This window comes from Bactrocera dorsalis, chromosome 5, assembly GCF_023373825.1.
Source record: "Bactrocera dorsalis isolate Fly_Bdor chromosome 5, ASM2337382v1, whole genome shotgun sequence".
Lineage (NCBI taxonomy): Eukaryota > Metazoa > Arthropoda > Insecta > Diptera > Tephritidae > Bactrocera > Bactrocera dorsalis.
This window is the reverse complement of record NC_064307.1, coordinates 7,778,535-7,797,590: the sequence shown is the minus strand read 5'-3', so window position 1 is coordinate 7,797,590 and position 19,056 is coordinate 7,778,535. Positions and strand designations below refer to the sequence as shown.

The 19,056-nt window shown below is 39.4% G+C and overlaps 2 protein-coding genes across 3 annotated transcripts; one reads left to right on the top strand and one right to left on the bottom strand.

The window, feature by feature from the left end:
• Nucleotides 1-9,232: 9,232 nt before the first annotated feature.
• Nucleotides 9,233-12,456, bottom strand: LOC105231301 (uncharacterized). Its single transcript, XM_011212513.4, has 3 exons — nt 10,324-12,456; nt 9,484-9,827; nt 9,233-9,422 (listed from the first exon to the last, which is right to left on the bottom strand). Exons 1-3 carry the CDS (start codon nt 10,480-10,482, stop codon nt 9,287-9,289), a joined length of 639 nt encoding a protein of 212 aa, XP_011210815.2. The 5' UTR covers nt 10,483-12,456; the 3' UTR covers nt 9,233-9,286.
• A 442-nt stretch (nt 12,457-12,898) lies between these two features.
• Nucleotides 12,899-17,962, top strand: LOC105231300 (glutamic acid-rich protein). Of its 2 annotated transcripts, XM_011212512.3 has the most exons (8): nt 12,899-13,074; nt 13,266-13,557; nt 13,667-13,714; nt 14,524-14,948; nt 15,539-16,244; nt 16,426-16,749; nt 16,817-17,445; nt 17,511-17,962. In XM_011212512.3, exons 2-8 carry the CDS (start codon nt 13,276-13,278, stop codon nt 17,734-17,736), a joined length of 2,640 nt encoding a protein of 879 aa, XP_011210814.2. In that variant the 5' UTR covers nt 12,899-13,074; nt 13,266-13,275; the 3' UTR covers nt 17,737-17,962. The 2 variants fall into 2 exon arrangements, with proteins under 2 accessions (XP_011210814.2, XP_029408304.2); XM_029552444.2 differs by lacking the exon at nt 12,899-13,074 and having other exon boundaries at nt 13,468-13,557; nt 13,846-14,948.
• The last annotated feature ends 1,094 nt before the right edge of the window (nt 17,963-19,056 follow it).

Below are 19,056 nucleotides of genomic sequence, written 5' to 3'. Positions count from 1 at the left end.
CTTCTGAAATTAGGTCAACATTGAAAGGTTTTCTTGGGTACTACAGCCTGAAACACTAGCGGATGTATTACATATATTAAATATATATATGTACATATGTGCCTACATAAATATATGTTTTCAAACTATCAATTTAAAAGCAGGTTTCTGGAATTAATTGTCAGGAAATTTTGCACAAAGTAACTGTTATTCCGAATAATAAATACATTAAGTACTGGTTGATGCCCTCGTAAGAGCACAGACTGACATCAACGTCGTCCAAGAAGTGCGAAGAAGGAGACAAATAAGTCGAGACGAATAAGTCGTTCTGGTATTTACTAAAGCGGTCATATAAAGGAGCACAAACTCGATGAGAGATTCGTGGTGGGAGAGGTGCTCCGTCACCGAGTCCTGGATTTCAACCCCTTAGTATTAGATTTCAGCCTAAAAAAATTTACCAAACTGCCTGGCTGTCTCCAGATCGAAAAATCAACAACTAAACCGTTCATGTTGTGGTAGACGGAAGACACGACTCCCGTGTTTTAATGTGCGTACGCTCGGAGGTGGAGCGGACGTTCCATTGCTCGACCATGAAGAAGTTCGAATAACAATTACCCGTCTGAAGAACAACAAAACGGCGGGGCCCGATGGATTGGCGAACGAGCTATTCAAATTCGGCGGCGAAGAACTGATAAGGAGCAAGGATCAGCTTCTTTGTTCTATCAAGCATACTGTGTGGAAGAATCAACAAACTAATTGGATCTCGATTGATCATCGAATGGATAAAACACTCCACTTAGAAAAGGACCTGCCTCCACTTGGAATCCGTAATTGGCGCCAAAGAGCAAAAAAGAAGAACGATTGGCGCCGTCTTGTAAACTTGGCTATAAACGCGTAAGTTGTATGTAGAAGATCTTTAAATTACATATTTTTGATGTTGGAAACTACTGCTATTGGCAAAATCACTTCAAATAAATGGAGAAGCAAAGAAAAAAGGATAGATTTTTAGATTGAACCTCTTTTCAAATTTGATGAAGTTGATGTGAGGAAAATGTCAAGAACCAGTTTGTCAAGCTGTTTCTAAAGTATGAAATTTCACCTTAGAGCGATCGTTGTTTCGTCCAATATGCGGCTTTTGAACTGATATGAGAGCTTAACACTGAGTATCACTCTAATTTGAGTTTTTGACATCATTCTTTGGATTTATAGTTTTAACACTAAAGCATAAGATGTGCGAAATGTAGTGTTCCCACTAAGATTGATGGACATTGCTGCTGCTGTTTATAAGAGAAAGCATATAAGTAAAACTTCTGACACATATGCTCTTATTGACTCAACAATTGGCCTTTCTTTTTTCTGTTAAATTGGAAAAAAGTCATTTCGTGCCGTGGTAATCCCATGATTCCAACCGCGTGCAATATCGATATCATCAAGTTCCCAAAGATCATATATACATATTCATTAACATCAACGGACAGACGGAGAGCCAGACAATAACGCCCTTCTTCACTCTGATCATTTAAATATATTTATAGCCCTACTTTACAATAGTTTCTAACCAATGCAAAGGTCAGGCACCTTAAAACCCTATATCAACTCCTTTGAACTCTCACAGAAACCTTTCGCAAATTTACGAAATGCCTCTCTTATCTACTCTCAAAATAATGTTTTACAGTAAACAAAATTACGCTAAACGCTTATGCATTAATTTGAATGTAAGCGCAATGAATTCGGAGGAATTCTAATTTGTGAACACCCATACACCGTTGTTATGCCATTAAATACAATTAAAATACTGCAACAATAAAACACTGACGAGCTAAAATTTAGCACAAACATTCCATTGAAGTAAAGTTTGTCCGACAACGAAATTTGCATAAACATTGTGCACACAATCGTCGCCAACTAAAGCTCTACAGCAATCCCCACAGTCAATGGCACCAATTCGAAGCTTAACCAGTGCACATTCTACCAAAGACCAATCTTAGTGTGGAAGTCAACTGGTTACTCAACTTAATGATTATAATTTTTCCCATTCAATGCAATTACTTCAGTACATCTCTCGCCGAGACCCTAACACCTGGTTCCCGGTTCTTCACCAATGGGCTTGCTTGCCCTCACTTTTTTTTTAAATTTTACTAAATAATTACTAACTATAAAAATTTAGCTAGAGTCAATCTTTTACAGAAACAAGTGGAAATATTTTCAATACTTCAATAAAATACATATATCATTCCGATTTCTAAATGTTCAAATTTAACTAAAATATGGGAGCATGCCCATTCGTATGAGCTGCAGCATTACTTTCTTCTCCTGCTAACAAATTATCCCAGTAAAAGTTTTAAGTATATCTAAGTACAAAGAGCATATGCAGCTACTTAGAATGATGCATTGCTAACAATGGCTCCAAAAAGTACACTGCGAAAAATACTCTAGTTCTTCCTTAAAACTTTAAATATCAACAAATCACAATCGAATTAGTTTTAGCGTTCATTAAAAATTAAAAAAATTTAAAGGCAGAATTTCTGCTCAAATACAAAGCACTTAAACTCATTTAATCGGTTCGTCATTATTTTTTTTTATATTCACTCCAAATCGTTCATGCCTCTGCATCGTATAGCGGGACGGGGATGATGAATGACTTGCAGAGTTTCGTCATTGTTCGTTGAGAGAGGACTTTACTTCTCAATTGCCTTAATTCGAAGTAGCACCTGTTGGCACGAGATATTCTCGTTGGATTTCGAGGTTGACATTATTTTTGGTGTTAATACTGCTCAAGATAGACGAAATTATCTTCGAAGTTATATATGTCAACAGTGAAGTGGGAGCCAAGTCGCGAGTGCGACGTCTGTTTATTTGATGACAGGAGATATTTCGTCTTGTCTTCGTTCACTACCAGACCTAAGTATTTGCTCCGCTTCCTTATCGAGTCTGGAGAAAGCAGAACTTACGGTTGTTGAGACCAATTATATCAATATCATCAACGTCCGTAAGCACAGAGCTGCTCTTATAGAAGATTGTACCTTCTTCATTTAGCTCTGTAGCTCGAATTATTTTTTCCAGAGTTAGATTGAAGAAGTAGTACGACAGGTAGTCGCCTTGTCTTAAACCTCGTTTGATATCGAACGGCTCGGAGACGTCCTTCCCGATCCTGACGGAGCTTTTGGAATTGCTCAAAGTCAGTTTACGCAGCCGCATTAGGTTTTCGGAGATACAAAATTCAGACATAGCGGCATAAGCCCAGATCTTTTTCATGCTATCAAAAGCAGTTTTAAAATTGACGAAGGGGTGATGTGTGTCGATCCTCTTTACATGGATCTTTTCCAAGATTTGGCGCATGGTGAATATCTGGTCAGTTGTTGATTTCCCAAGTCTAAAGCCACACTGATAAGGTCCAATCAGTTTGTTGACGGTGGGTTCTAACCTTTCACACAATACGCTCTATAGAACTTTATATGCGATGTTGAGGAGGATTATCCTACGGTAGTTGGCGAAGATTGTGGGGTCTCCCTTTTTGTGGATTGGACAGAGCATACCTAAAATCGTTCGCTCCATCGTCATCGAGTGGGGAATCGGGTTCACCATCTCCTGGAGTTATGCTTTCACTGCCATTGGGCAGGCTGAAGAGGTGTCCTTCCACAATTTCAGTATGCTCTGGGCATTTGTCACTACATCACTTCTGAGGGTTCTGCAAGAGTATGCTTCCTCATTTCTTACTAGGAACTCATGGACCTTATGTCAGAACTTTCGCAAAACTGCCACAACTCTACTGATCTTAAAAGCGCGAGGAATTTTCTTAAAGTGCATCGAACAAAGCCGAAACTGCAATTGTTGAACAGACAGTGAACAGTTATTCACGTTCATATGTGGCATGTGTGTGCTTATTAGCTGGTGCATGCAGCATTTGCGCCGAATGCTCAAATTGTCTATGTGTCTAAGTGGAGCTGCCTGCGTTCGCAACGCCATATTCCTGCTGCAGCGAAAACTGTCGCATTCACTGCCACTGCAGTGTGTTGGCGGCTTGTGTAATCGCTTTTAAATTAGTTAGTTACAAGTGTACACAATGCCACGCGCCACACAGTCACACGGCGCTCCAAATGCCTCATTATTTACATGTGTGTGTTTGTGTTGAAATGTCGGCATGTGTGAATATGTGCAAGCGCACAATGCCGCAAACTCACACAAACGCTTATACAAAACTTGTAATTTTGCCAACAAGGGAAGAGGCTAGCGCCGTGGCCGGCAGGGGGACCGAACTGTAAACGCGCGACAGTTAAAATGCTTTTTAGCGCATGCATCACACGCACACAACTGAAAGCAGTAAGACGAGACACATGCAAACACTTCTATTAAACATACATATATGTATGTTTATGTGCATGTGTTGATGCATAGGTATACAGTTACTTCTAAAACTTACGTATATGTGGGCATAATGCAGTGGGACCGCTTGAATAGATTTGCCTGTGTGTTTGTGGAATTCTGCAGTTGCAGAAGTGCGCTTTCTAAAGAGCCTCCGCGCCGCTGGAAGACCAAACCATGAGGACAACAATAACCAGCGCTATTAGTAGTACAAGGACAACAACAAGCATATATCATTCGTCAGATACCAGTCCAAAGACAAATGTTGTGCTCGTAAATGCACAATTAACACGACGCTATGACTCAAAGTGCATTTTAGTGCTCATTTTAGCCAACGGAAAATACGACCATTTGCATCACACACCACCAGAGTGCTGCATCGCACCATTGTTCACTTCTCGTGAACTGGGAGTTACTGATTTTAGCACAAATTAGAGGAGTTTATTTGAATGTTCAAGCCTTCGCGCTTTGATTTACTTCAATTGGCCATGGCTAATGGAAGATTAATGCTTAGCACATGCTCCTACAGTGGATTCGTATACGCAACCGCGTATTCCGCTAAAGCGTCTTACTTCTTTTACCAAAATTGTTCCAATTCGTTCCAGTGAATACGGTATTCGCCGTGGCCAATGCGCAAAGGACTATAAATCTTCCGCAGAACCTTTCTCTCAAAAACTCGTAATGTCGACTCATCAGATGTTGCCATCGTCCACGCCTCTCCTCCATATAGCAAGACGGGAATAATGAGGACTTTACTTCTCAATTGCCTATTCAGTTCGAAATAGCACTTGATGGCAAGAGTTATTCTGCGTTAGATTTCGAGGCTGACGTTGTTGTTGGTATTAATACTGGTTCCAAGATAGATGAAATTATCTACGACTTCGAAGTTCAGACATCGTGGCATAAAGGCAGCTTTGAAATCGACGAAGTGGTGGAGTGTGCCGATTCTCTTTTGACGGGTATTTTCCAAGATTTGACACATGGTTCTGGACAGTTATTGATTTTCTTAAAGCCACACTGATAAGGTTCAATCAATTTGTTGACGGTGGGCTTTAATCTTTCACGCAATACGCTCGATACTCGCAGAACCTTATTTGCAATACAGAGGAGGCTTATCCTACGGTAGATGGTGCAGATTGTGGGGTCTTGAATAACTTGGCCGGCAATCCATCGGCCCTCGCCGTTTTGGTTTTCTTCAGACGAGTATGGAGTATGGAGAAGTGTGCTCTCCATAATTTTAGTATGCTCTGGGCATCAGTCACTACTACTTACATCACAATATTATCTGCTCAATTTCGAATTAAAAACAGAATACGAATTAGTTCAAAGAATTGCATACTATTATTATTTCGGTTTTGCTCGAAATACCCTTAAGTTTAAGGCGTTATATTTCAATATATCACTTCGGTTTACGGTGCCGCTGTATAAGCAGATGGAAAGAGACATGATTTAGCTGTTGGTAAGCCTCTCAATGGCAACTTACTGATGCGATGCATCAGCTTGGTTCACTGTTACTTGGAAGCTTTTATAATAATCAGTACATCACTGTGAGCGCTCATCTGCTGCCATTACCACTGATATGTTGATAATGATGATGCCTCTGCTAGGCTTGATGAGTTAATGGTGATTGCTTGCAAAGACGATTCTGAGACAGCCACTCTGCCTGGTAGGCACTTTGCTGCTTCGTACGTGCTCAACCTAAAAATCACTCAATATCCACACCCACACCCTTCGAATTGACTTTCAACATGCGCCTGCCACACGCGCGCTACCTCAAGAGCACACTACACACATCCATATTTAAGTATGTACGTATTTCTAAAACAAAGTGCAGTTAACTATTTGCGATGTTACTATGTATGTTTGACGCGCTGACAAGCTGCCTCGCTCGCCTCGAGGCGGAGGTCCAATATACCTTCAGGCATGGATGGATGGATGGCCCCCACACGCTTTATTACTTAGTATGTGTAGACGCGCAACATCACAGCTTCGCATTGCATGCAGCCGGAATGCCAAATGATTTCTGACAACTAAATTCATCGCAGTCCTAGCATGCCGAAGTTTTACTGCGCGCCTTCACGCTTACAACGAGCACGGAAGTAGATTTCAGAGTGATTTACCCACCGCTTGGCGTGCAGACAGCAATCCAGGGAAGGTGATTGCCTGCAGACAAAACAAAAACACGCCACACAATGGGCAGGACTCAGCATAAGCCAACTATTCGCATATCATCTTGGTGACTTCATTGGTGCGCGATGAACGGACTGTAATAAGAATAGGCGTAAGAAGAGAGCAATACAAAGGAAAGGAAGATGTTTTGAATAAATGCACGAACACTTCCGTCTGATTAGCTGATTGACAACATATTTTACGCTTCGATGTCATGCTTACTCTCGTCCACAATCCTCCCACCTTCAGCAGATTTCCGTGTGAATTGTAATCTAAATAGTCATTCAACAAAATGACACCCGCCGGACATACACAGCTTTCCCCGCCACTCGTAGTCCTGCAAAGAACTAACCCAACTTGCAAACGGTAGTTATTAGATAAAAATGTTTCTTTTTTACTTAACAATCTTTTTTGGCGCGAACACTGCGGCAATAGTGACCAGGTCTTACAATTGATATCTAGTAAATCAGGGAAGCTTACCATGATTAAATGTTTCGTCTTGCCAATAAACATAACTAAAATTATGGGTAATAATTCCTCATCACTTGGCTAAAGCCATCAAACATCGAACTCTGATCCAAACAAGCAATACTTGTAGCCGCGAAGAAAGAGTAAATACGCACGTACCAGACTTTCAACATCCACTGGATCTACAATCGGCATAACGGCATGTTATAGATATACTCTATAACAATGCTCAAGAAGAAACGACTGGCGCGCTGTTGTAAATTCGGCCATAACCGCATAAGCGGTGTCTACGCTAATAAAGAAGAAGATACGATCAAGAGAGCAAATATTGTATTAGCATATTAGCAGATCAGACACTGTGCGTCTGTATGCTTATTTATATTTATAATCGGAGAATTCAAGCTTTGTGACAAGTTCAAAAGTAGAACGCGCGAATAAGGAGGTGCTAAGTTCGGACGAAGCTCAGTGTGAATATTTTCAAAGATATAATATCTAAGAAAAAACTTTCGGCTGCGGATTGTATTGTATTTTAACTGAACTAATAGTTATACTAACAATTATCTTCTTCGCATTAGAATGGAAGCTATCATAATGCCAACTAGAACATTATTATGCAAGAGCTCATATAAGAAGAGTTTAAAAGTTAAATAATACAAAGTAGCAACTTTTTCACAAAATTAGTAATTTTTTTATAAAGGGTGATCCATTTCGAGATTCCCTACTTTTTTAAAGAAAAAGCATAAACATTTCAAATTTAATGCGGAATGTTTATCATCATTCGAAAGATCATTCTTTAGTATTTATTTTTTGAAAATTCTCTCTTTCAAATGTTCGCCGCGGCTACGTCCATCCGTTGAGTCCTATTTTCGTTGACTCGTTCGAGTATTTCAACTGGTATGTTGATTGATTGATAAACGAGAAATACACCGCGACCTTGGGTCTATTGTGCGCTCTCCTAGTTCACAAAGACTCACCTAGCATCAGCATATTGATAAAGTCGAACATGCTGCTGGAAGCTAGCGAAGCCAGGTTATCCCTATTGGGAACATAGCTCCTAGGGCCCTTAATCTGCATCTGCAGACTGCTGTGCAGTCAATTAGCAGGTGTTCTGATGTTTCAGGCTCCCTGCCGACGAACTGGCAATTTACGCAAGAAGCTAGGGCCATGTTGTGTAGGTGCTTCTTCTGGTAGCAGTGGCCAGTATAAAGTACGACCAGTCTTAGTTTATACCTAGTCTCCTGCACCAGTAGCGATTTGATTGCATAGGAGCAGATTGCTTTAAGTGTCGCTTGACTATCGCTAAGTATGGTTGCATTGGAGGACTTGTGCCAAAGGCTTATGCCTGAGAAATACTCGGAAAACTTCCCATAGGTATCGAGAGTTTGGTGCGTAGTCCTGCGTCTCCTGCCTCGATTCCCTCCGACGTTTTCAAGCCGTCAGTGTATCACATGATTGTACTATCCTTAAACAGTAGCTCAAGAGTGGAATCATTCCATTCAACCTTGCTGCCAACGGTAATCTTGAGCTTCTTGGTGAAATTTATCCGTTTGGGAATGCTGTCCTTTGGGAGAAAGGCCAATGGTATTGTATCAATTAACTCTGTCATCCGCGGGGCCGAGATTACCTTACTTCTGCCACACCTGGCCGATCACTAAATGAAGTGGTGTGAACTCAAGCATGACTTAAAGTGCTGCCCTCGGAAAAGTGCGCATTCATCCGACATACAGGTACACGTGAGCTTTTGCAACTTCGATAGTTGGAGCCCTACTAAAGTCTGCGGGGCTTTTGAGGCCCAGGCCACCGCCCCATACGTGACTATCGGCCACACAATCATGGTGTACAACCACCTAACGATCTTTGGCTTGCAACCTCATGATTTTACAGCCCGCCCATTACATACCAACTGGTAACTAACGAATGAGATGCGTGATGTTTTGCTCCAAGGTCTGAATCGAATCCTTCTTTATGGTATGAAGATCAATTGTGGTAAAGAGCTCTGTTCCTAAGGATCCGAAAAGAGCACCTAGAATCTCATGACAAAGTTACGAAAAAGTCGGTACAGTCGTTCAAGATTATTGTAATCATCAAACAGACAGTAGACGTAAATGAACTGAAAAAATATTGCTCTAAGCGAATACAGTTAAACCCTCAAGAATTACAATACTTAATATTTTTGACACGAAAAACTTCTTACAAATCTAGTTCTTCAAATCTAGATTTGGTCAAATGTAATTTATATTTAATATGATTACACAAATTGCAATAAATTTAAAGTGAGAGTAATAATCTGTATGGCATGCGATCGTTTTTAAACGTAGTCCAAGTACTGATCCAAAAAATTCGAAGGCACTCGGCATTCGGAGTATAAACGCATGCAGTCGGCGTCCGCTTTACCAGCCACAAAGGCGTCCGTGTAAGCAACAGCGATACTTTCCTTTCCAGGTCTTTAAAAATATTGAAAACATAAATAAATGCAATGGCAGCCCCTGTGTTCAATAATCTCACCTTAAAACCACATCCATTATCTCGGAAAACATGCCGACATGTTCGTCTACTTGTGCATTTTGGCAAATCGAACGCAGCAAGCATTGATGCCCATTACCATGCTGACGCTCCATCAGGACTTCCAATAAAGTGTAGATAAATAAGCGAGAATCATCTGTCTCGAAATCGGCCAGCTTTTGGAAGTGTTTCATGGAACGCGCAAAAGTATCCTCCCATTTATCCCATGGATAGGTGGGCACCGCGGGTAAAGGATAGAAGCCACCTTGAATATTATTTATAGAAACTATCGAACGCCAAGCGATAGGGTCATCCACATTTACAGTAGCTATTGCGCCGGCGTCTATCTGAAATAAGTTGTGAGTTAAAGGATATAAAGCGTGTTTTAGTTTATTTTGAATTTTTGTGAGCTCTCATCAATCCACATTGTGTTAAAAAGAGAATCTATGTCACTTGCAGTTACTTCACAAATGGTATTCCCTCACAAAATATCCGAAATTTTTAAATAAGTGTTGGTCACTAACCACGAAATGAAAATCGTAAGATGCTTTTTGGACGCGGAGTTCGTAAATGAAGGTGAAGGCTTGTAAAAATTTAACTGCATTACGGGATTCTTGACGTACTGGCTCAATTACAAATTTACGGTAAATTAACTAATAGATCTTCAGACTGCTCATGAGTGAAGCATCTCGAGGATAATCAAGTCGTATGATTTCCCTTCGCATCAAGTGTCTCTTTTCGAGGGCTTAGGAATACTGCACACCGTGGCTTCACTATTATTCACTAACTTGTCTGAAGCAAAATTGTGTTGTTACATTTTGTTTTGCATTTGCATTCCAGTACCTTGACTAGTCCGCTTCCTTCGAATATTAAAGTGCGCTTTTGACGGCGTAAGTTCGTGAACTCAGTCAGATTTGCGCCGCTCTGTATTGGACTCAATTTGGCGGAGAACAATTCAGCATTCAAAAGCGCGATTCCAACGAAATAAATAACAAAATGCATATTAATTGTTAGAAATTTTGGATACACTAACTTCTCCGCGTAGTGATAACCTCACTTGGAACCGACCTGCAGCAAATTGAGATGTCAAGCCGCCGAACGCCGACCTGTGAACGACGCTGTGTGCCTTAGCAATTATGATCGGGCTGCTACAGCAGCACAAGTGAGCGGCATATCGGCTTGCTACTATGGATATAAGAGAAATTCGGGCGTCGAAGATAAACATGACAGAATAAATATTTTGTTAAAATGTTAGTCAAGTTATTAAATCGAGTTGTCAAAGAGTTTCATATTAAATTATACAACCAGACATATTATGTACACAAGATTATAAAAAGGTACAAAGAAGGAAACCTCTGCTTGCTTCTTCATAGATTTGTACTACTTTTTAGCGCTCTTGGTGCCGTTACCATACTGACGTAGTAGTTTTGATGGTGTTTACGATGAATCAGAGAAGCTGCTAATTCAGTTAATTTTCGACACAAACAAAAACAACATAAAATGCAGGTGTATTTTTACAGAGGAGAGAAGCATCAAGCGGAGCTAACAACAGAACTACTAGCCGTTGGCAGCCATGACCTTTGACATGTCACCTGCACAAACACATCTGTGCCGTGCACATACTGGTGTGTTCAACCAAAGCGTTAGAAGATTCGCAATCGACCAAGCAAGAGGCAAAGGTGAAAACAGTGCACACTGATATATGAGTCGCACACTCCCAGAATCACCAACGGTTCTGTTGTAATTCAAATTAACTAAGACTAACAAATAGCATAAACTTAAAGTGTGACTAATGGGAACGAAGAACGAGAGAACAGGCGAAGAAACAAGCCAAAGTGAAAAAAAAACAGTCATCATCGCTTCAAAAAACTGGCCTTCTTAGATTTATTCCTTCAGCATAGAAATGGGGACAGACTTCTTTATGTGATCCAAAGTTTAAGTACCATGTTCGTACACACTCTCTACGCCCGTTTGAAAAAGCAATGCTGACGAATTAGAGGTATTATGGCGTAATTGCAATAACAACAACATGGGTACATGAAATGCATTAACTTTGCTAAGTAAAAACTCGTTGTCGTATGGGCTTGCACAATCATTCGTGAATGCATTTGAATAGCGAAGATATCACCTTTCCAACAAAGCCTTTGAGGCAAATGCTTTAACTTAAGGTAATCTAATATTTTGAGTTAAACCGGCATAACTGAAATGCGTCCCACTTCTTCATACAACCACTCTCTCTTGTTTTTTATCATTCGTGTCTCCGATTAAGGGACTTCTCAGTATTTAATCTATGTACATACGTGTTTGTCGTACGCCAGCAAACGTTACCTTCCGATTCGTTTTCAAAAATACCGTATAAATTACGTGGCAGTTCACTACATCCGTATGCAGTCAGGAACATGTGTATTTACAGAAGTCGTCAGCACTTAGTAAGGTTTCTTCTCTGTCTACTGCTCCATTCTAGGTTTTCTATCTCTCATTATGTGTGTGAAAGTAAATGTGTGCTGTAACGTTAACAAATGCGTAAATGTTAAATGGGTAATTTCTGCACTTAACTCTTTCACTACTTTCGCCTGCAAAGTTGTAAAGGCTCAAATCGTTTAAAGCTTCGGGTTAAGTATATTCTGGGCTTCACTCGAACAGATATGAACGTTGACGTTGAATAATTGTAGAACAAAAATACATACGTATGTCAATGTGTAAGTACTATGAGTGACTAGGTCTAATAGTCGAATAAGCCTTGTCTTTTGCACAGTAACTGAAATACTGCATACAAACCCCTTCTGAAGTTCTAAGTGCAAGAGCGTTATGGTAGGCCAGGAGGCGAGTATGTAAGATTCGTTTGGGAGTACTTTGATGTGGAATATTATAAAATTTTAAAATTAAAAATTGCTAAATTTTAATTTATTGTTTTATACTTTTTGTTTGCCCTAACGGCTTAACTGCATGTGTGTGGTTAACTGTAACGAACCATAATATTAAACGTGTTGCAAGAACACATGTATGCCTTTACCTCGTCGCTCCCTCTCATACAAACTACTGACTAGGCAACAAAAGTGTCGTATTATGAACGGACTCTGACTGAGAACATTCACATTGCTCGCCATTTAACAAATAACGCCTCTAAATAACACCCATTAGGTACGTACAATCTTAAAAACGGTTAGTCCAAAATATTTGTGTGGTTTACAAAAATAGGTCGTAAAATAATGTCATTTCTGTTTTTCTGTTCAACGCTAATTCCTGCTTAGTATAAAAAAAACATAGTAATCCGATAATTTAATTAACATTTTTTATTTTTACCTCTACATATACGTAGTACTTTCATACTGAAACCACAGATGGCGCAAAAAAATGGCACTACTTTAGCGTTTGTTAGTACTTATCGATAAATTTAGACACGAAGTTGGCAGCACCCGGCTGTTCTTTCTACTTCGCTAAATTTTTCTGACGCCATTGTGAAAAAAGTTTCTGCTGGTGAAGAAGTGTGAATAAAATAATAATTGTGCAGCTCTTAATAATAAATAAGTGCTGAAGATCCAAAAAAAAAGCAAAATCAATTTGCTCAAGTAAATCAAGAAATCAAAAGCAAATGTAAGTACATATTATGCAAGATATGCGGGAAGATTTTTTTAGTGCCTCGTGCCATTGATTTTTTCATTTTGTTAAGCCGGTTCATTTCGCTGCTAAGGGGGTGCACGTTATCTATAAAACTGTACCTATACATGATAGAGAATATGTATACATACATGAAATTTGCAAATAATTGAAATTTTCGAATTTAGTCGTTTCAAAATGCGAGGTGGACGTGGATATGGCTCCCGGGGCTCCGGCTCAAGTCGTGGCGGTAACAATTACCGTAGCAATAATTATGGACGTATGCAAAATTCTGGCGGCAGATCTGGAGGTCGTGATGGATATAATCATAACTATAATAGCAGTGGCAATTCTCGTTATAACAATTATAACTCTGGTGCAAGCGGTAGCGCTGGACACTATGACCGCTCAAGGGATCGCTTCAATAATAGTTCTGTTGGCGGAAGCCGTCATGATTCTGGTCATAAGAGAACTTATCGCGTAAGTAGACACTATAAAAATATGATAGAAATAAAAATCATAAGCAATACTAAAATTAAATTGTGATATCATATATATCTATTTAAAACTATAATTACTGGTTTTGTAGGATACATCACGAGATCGCACTGATGATAGAAAACGTTCAAGACAAGATGTAAGTACACATTTTATTTATTGTCCAGACATTTAATATATTAATTCATTAGGGAGTTCAAAATATTCCCTCGAATCTGAGTAATCGTAACAATTAACATTGATATTTTATGTATATTTATGCACGAATAGAAATATATTTAGAAAGGTCGAATTTTGAAAGACGTGAAAACAAAAAAGTAAGCCATTTACAACAATTGATTGAGAAATTTAAAACTTTGTCATCAAAGCGGACAGAGTACGTACAGAGAGACACTCTGCACTTGCTGTATGGCAGAGTTGACACGTTTCGACCTAAAATACTATGGCAATGATAAGGCTCTTGGTCGCACGTAATGATTATAGAGCAACGTCGCCAATGTGATCGTCGAATGAATTTAATTGAGGCCAAAAAACACACCATCCACTAAAGTATGCTTATATTGAAAGTTAAATAACATTAAATGTTATGTGTAAATTTAATTAGAGCTATGATCATCCAGTGAAATAAATAAATTCCTACGATGCACCTTGCTGTTCCAATGCATCGCATATTGCAAAAAATTGATAGTACAAAACAGTCTGAAGATGGTAGCAACGATTCTATAACGATAATATGTACATTATTGTTTTGATGAGCTTTTTAGGAGATTTGCTTATGCTGCAGTGAAAACCTCCCCTTTTACTTACCCAATTCCTAAACAATATCAAATAAAAACTCATGTTAAAACCACACAAATCTAAATTGACAGAGTATAAATGCTCAAACTCGTGTATAGTTAAATCTTTAAGAATACATAAAACAAAAAACATCCTCATCATCGTCAACAGGATTATAGACGCAACTCATCAACTGGACGTGGAAATCGAACACCACCGCCCCCTCCCCCACCAATGGTTTCGACAACATCGACATCTAACTACCGTAATACTGGTGGAGCAAATACAACTAGCAATTCGTATCGTGGGACAAACTCACGCAACGATCGAGATGACTCCACTGCTAATACCAGCCGTCACCGGTCTCCAATGGGCATACAAAAGCGTCCCATACGCACTGGTTACGTTTCAAGAGCTCGTGGAAATATGTCCTCATATCATCGTGGTGGGATGCGCACCACTATATTAAGGGGCGGTGTGCGCATCATTCGCAATAACCGGAATGATTCAAACGATTTGCGTATTATGCGACGAAAGCTGCTGTATGCACAACAGAAAGATCGCGCACGTGTATTAAAGATACAGCGCCTCACAAGGTAATTAAAATACAGAAAACTGCATAAAAATTGCATTTGAGTTGACTTGAGTTAATTGTTGAGTTTTGTGAAAATGTCTTGAAGCTGATTAAAAAGGACTAATTATTTGTTGAACCGTCTATGGAAACATTAAAACAAACCAAGCAGAATATGTTGAGCTTAAGTGATTTGGGTTTGGTTGTAATCTCATTGTATTCAGAATTTATACTTTTCAAACAAGCATTATATAGATTGATAAACATATCTACGTTTCCATCGCATAAATTATAAGGACCTGTAGTAAAGATGTTATTTATTTTGAAACACTGGGGTTAATTGTATTCCTAAGCAAAACTGATGAGTTCATTGCTCTTTGAAAATTTTTACATATTATCCAAAGATGCAATGATAAGAAAGATGTGATTTAAAAGCGAGAGTCGTGTGTGTCTGATGCATTTATACGACCCCATACTGTAAAATCATAACAGCTGATTGACTTTTTCCACTCGAAGCACTTTTGACAAATAAAAAATACTTTAGCATCAGCAAGTACAAAATAATTTTGTTCATCAATTAATATACCACTTTTGCGTTTGCGCTACATAAATTAGCTCATTACGTCGTCGTAGGATAGTGCGTCGTTCGAAGAGTCCACGTCGTTCCAAGAAGGGTGATTCATCAGATGACGAAGAGGATAATGATAAAGACAACGATAGCGACAAGGACGATAGCAAGAGTGACACCGAGACAAAGAAAAAGACATCGAAGCGCAGCAGCAGTAAACGTGGCAAATCTTCGGAAAAAGGAGATGATACCGAGAAAGCAGGTGACGGTGATGCTGACGAAGATGATGATGATGTAGAGGGTGATGAGGGATCTAAATCGGCGAAGAAAAGTAAAAAGGGTGAGGATTCATCAGCAGAAACTGATGATCATAAGGATGAAGAAGATGATGATGAAGAGCAAGGAGGTGATGGAGAAGTTGAAGGTGCCACAGGTGATGCAGCTACTGATCCAGATAAAGATAATGGTGAAAAAGAGGTAAAGAAAGAAGGTAAGAAAAAAGAGAAGGAGAAGGAAGAAGATGATCACAAAAAGGATAAAACCAAAAAGAGTTCATCCTCGAAGAAGGATAAGGAGAAAAGTAAGGATAGCAAAGAGAAACGAAAGAAGGACGATCATAGCGACGATGAATCAGAGAAGAAAGATAAGAAATCACACACTTCACGTCGTGATGACTATAACAAATCACGCAGTACAGGGTCAAGGGTCAATCTGACATGCATTCATTGTCATACAGGCTGTTTCACATATCCGGTAAGTTCCATTACAAATACTTAATCAAAATAGTTAGCATCGAAGCTATATAACTATTGTATAAGTTTGCTTCAATGCAAATCACACAACAAATCATTTTCCTTTGACGTAATAATATGCGTGCTTATATCTTCATTTTAACTTTTGCTAAGTGCTAACATTTTGTCTATACTATCCCCAGGACTATCAACAACACTTGTATTCTCGGGTTCATAAGAACGCGATCCGACAAATCTCACTTCGTCAAAAGGCACATTTGTTACGCCTGCGTGCTCGCCAACGTGCGGCACAACGAGAAATTGAGGAGAACTCGAAAGAGGAGTATGAATCCAAGTTTTGTCACTTGTGTCGCCTCCATTACCGCCAACCGAAGGCTAAACATCAATTGTCCGAGCACCATAAGACTATGAAAAAGTTCTTGATGCCATATTGTTCAACTTGTCATTTGGCATTTAAGAGCCCAATGCTTTACGAAACACATCGCTGCTCATTGGAGCACTTAAAGGTTAGTCCGTTTTAAGGCAATGTTGTTAATATGTTTGCATAATATTGTTGTTTGACTTTTATTGCAGCGCAAAGCACGAAAACGTGATTCAGATAGTGACAACAGTGATGAGGATACCAGAGAGATTGACTTGAACAAATTCCTAACCGTAGATTCGGTGGGTGAAATTGACGAAATAGACGACATGGATGTGGATGCTTTGCTAAATGAAGGTGAAGGTGGTACAGATGGTGAAGAGAACAGCAAAGAGCGACAACCCGTTGGCGGTTCGTTTATTAAGAAGGTTGACGCATACTTTTGCGAACTTTGCAACCATTATTCAGTCGCAAGTGATTCTGTAGAATCATATGCTAAAAAGCATTGCTTACTACGTTCACATCTCAAGGCATACTTACGTAATAAAGAGGAAGAAGAAAAGGCAGCTAAAAAGGCTAAGGTGAAGGAAGAAAAGGAGGAGGCTGAAAATGATAAAAGGGACTCTATAAAGAAAGAAAACGATGCTGAACAGGAGGATGATAAGGATGCTGCCGAAGGAAACGGTCATGAAAGTGGTGGCGAAGAGGGTGAAGAAGTTGGGGAAGATAAGCTTTGGGAAGATGTCGATAAAGACTTGGGTGACTTATTGCGAGAAGTCGGTCCAGAGGATCGTGATGATGAGGAAGAAGATGAATCTGTGCTCAACATTGATATTGAAAGGTAAGAGAGATTGCATGAACAATTTTGCACATTTACACATTTCGTAACATAACACACAATTGTAGTGAGAAACCAAAAGCTAAAGAGATAAATGGCAAGAAGGAGGAACCGGCTGCTGCCCCACAAACCGTAAAGCCCGCTCCGCCTGAGGTGAAGGAAGTAAAAGAGGTGAAAGCTGAAACTAAGATACAAACAACACCAGCTAAACCCAAGCCACAGCGCAAAGTGGCTTCGGCCACTAAAACATCTGCATCCTCTGAAGCGAAGGAAAAATCGGCAGCAGCAAAATAAATTATACACCATAATTTAACAACTCTCATTCTTAGTGGAAAATATTTAATTTAATAACTTTTGGAACTGTAAACTATCGAATAAGTTTTATGGACTTGCTAATCTTAAAAGGGTTCTAATATAAGTGTTTTAATCGTTACTGTTTAATGCTGACATTGTATGACCTAATACGCATTAACTGTAATAAGATGTGCAGGAATAAATACACAAATAAACAATAATAGAAGGTTTTTTGATTTAAATGGACTGGGGTTAAATAAATAATCACAAGACCACAAGACTTGATTGTACTTTCTACGCTCCTGACAGGCTTCAAAATAAACTACAATCACAAATGCAAATGGGATGTATGCAAATGTATGCTTGTGATTGTGGAATAATTTCCAATATATCCATAAACTCTAAATTTCCAGCTGTTTTCTGTGCAACATGGGTGTCTAAGTGGCAAATCAATGCGCCAACAGGAGGAAGTTGTACGCCACTTAACAGCACATAAAACGTTATCTGCAACATTTGTGGACATAATTGCACACAAATAAAAGCGAATATGATTAGCGAGAGACGTAACTTGCAAAGTCTTCGAAGACAATGGTTTTGCAGCGGTAGCAACTTGTTTATTATTGTTTTGGTGTTGTTTTGCTTTAACATTTTGATTTACGGCCAAATATAAACAAGGCAACAGGTGAAAAAGGGCACATTTGTCATGCTCGGGTGCGCTGGGCGACGGGCAATCGTTGGGAACTAGCGCGCTAGGTTCGAATGTGGAGATTGTTTTATTTTTTACTTCATTTTAATGTTATTATCAAATCGCCACTTCACTTTCACGTCCATACGCTCGCTGTGTACCCTGCGATGCGATGTTTATGATTTCCTGTTGCAGTGGGTGGTGGCGGCTGGTGTGTGTGTATGTGACACTTTAGCATGGGAATTTGCTACGTAAATGGAGTCATACGCTTAGATACAAATATATACATAGATGCATCTATCTGCCTGCATAATTCTTCCGTCACCATTTCCTCCGCTGTTGGAGGTTGGAAACAATGGTACTTTTTCATATTTTTTCCTTATTTATTTTCCTATTATCATAATTGATCGTTTTATTAGCATGAAACAAATTTTCAATTCCACTTTCACTGCTGACGTGATACATCACGAAGATGGCGCCACATGCTGTTGCAGCGTGAGGAGCATGCATAATGGAAATTTGCAGTGGAGAGGAAATCCGCTGCGGTTTGATTACGTAAAAATGTTGCATTTTTTATTAGCACGTCAATAGCATTCATAATCACATATGTATGTATGTATGTATGTATGTATTTG

Coding starts and splice junctions, on each gene's coding strand:
- LOC105231300 (XM_011212512.3), top strand. CDS start 13,276: ATGCGAGGTGGACGTGGATATGGCTCCCGGGGCTCCGGCTCAAGTCGT. Junction 14,949..15,538: donor AAGATACAGCGCCTCACAAG/GTAATTAAAATA, acceptor TACATAAATTAG/CTCATTACGTCGTCGTAGGA. Junction 16,245..16,425: donor CAGGCTGTTTCACATATCCG/GTAAGTTCCATT, acceptor TACTATCCCCAG/GACTATCAACAACACTTGTA.
- LOC105231301 (XM_011212513.4), bottom strand. CDS start 10,482: ATGCATTTTGTTATTTATTTCGTTGGAATCGCGCTTTTGAATGCTGAA. Junction 9,828..10,323: donor AAGGAAGCGGACTAGTCAAG/GTACTGGAATGC, acceptor AACTTATTTCAG/ATAGACGCCGGCGCAATAGC. Junction 9,423..9,483: donor ATAATGGATGTGGTTTTAAG/GTGAGATTATTG, acceptor ATATTTTTAAAG/ACCTGGAAAGGAAAGTATCG.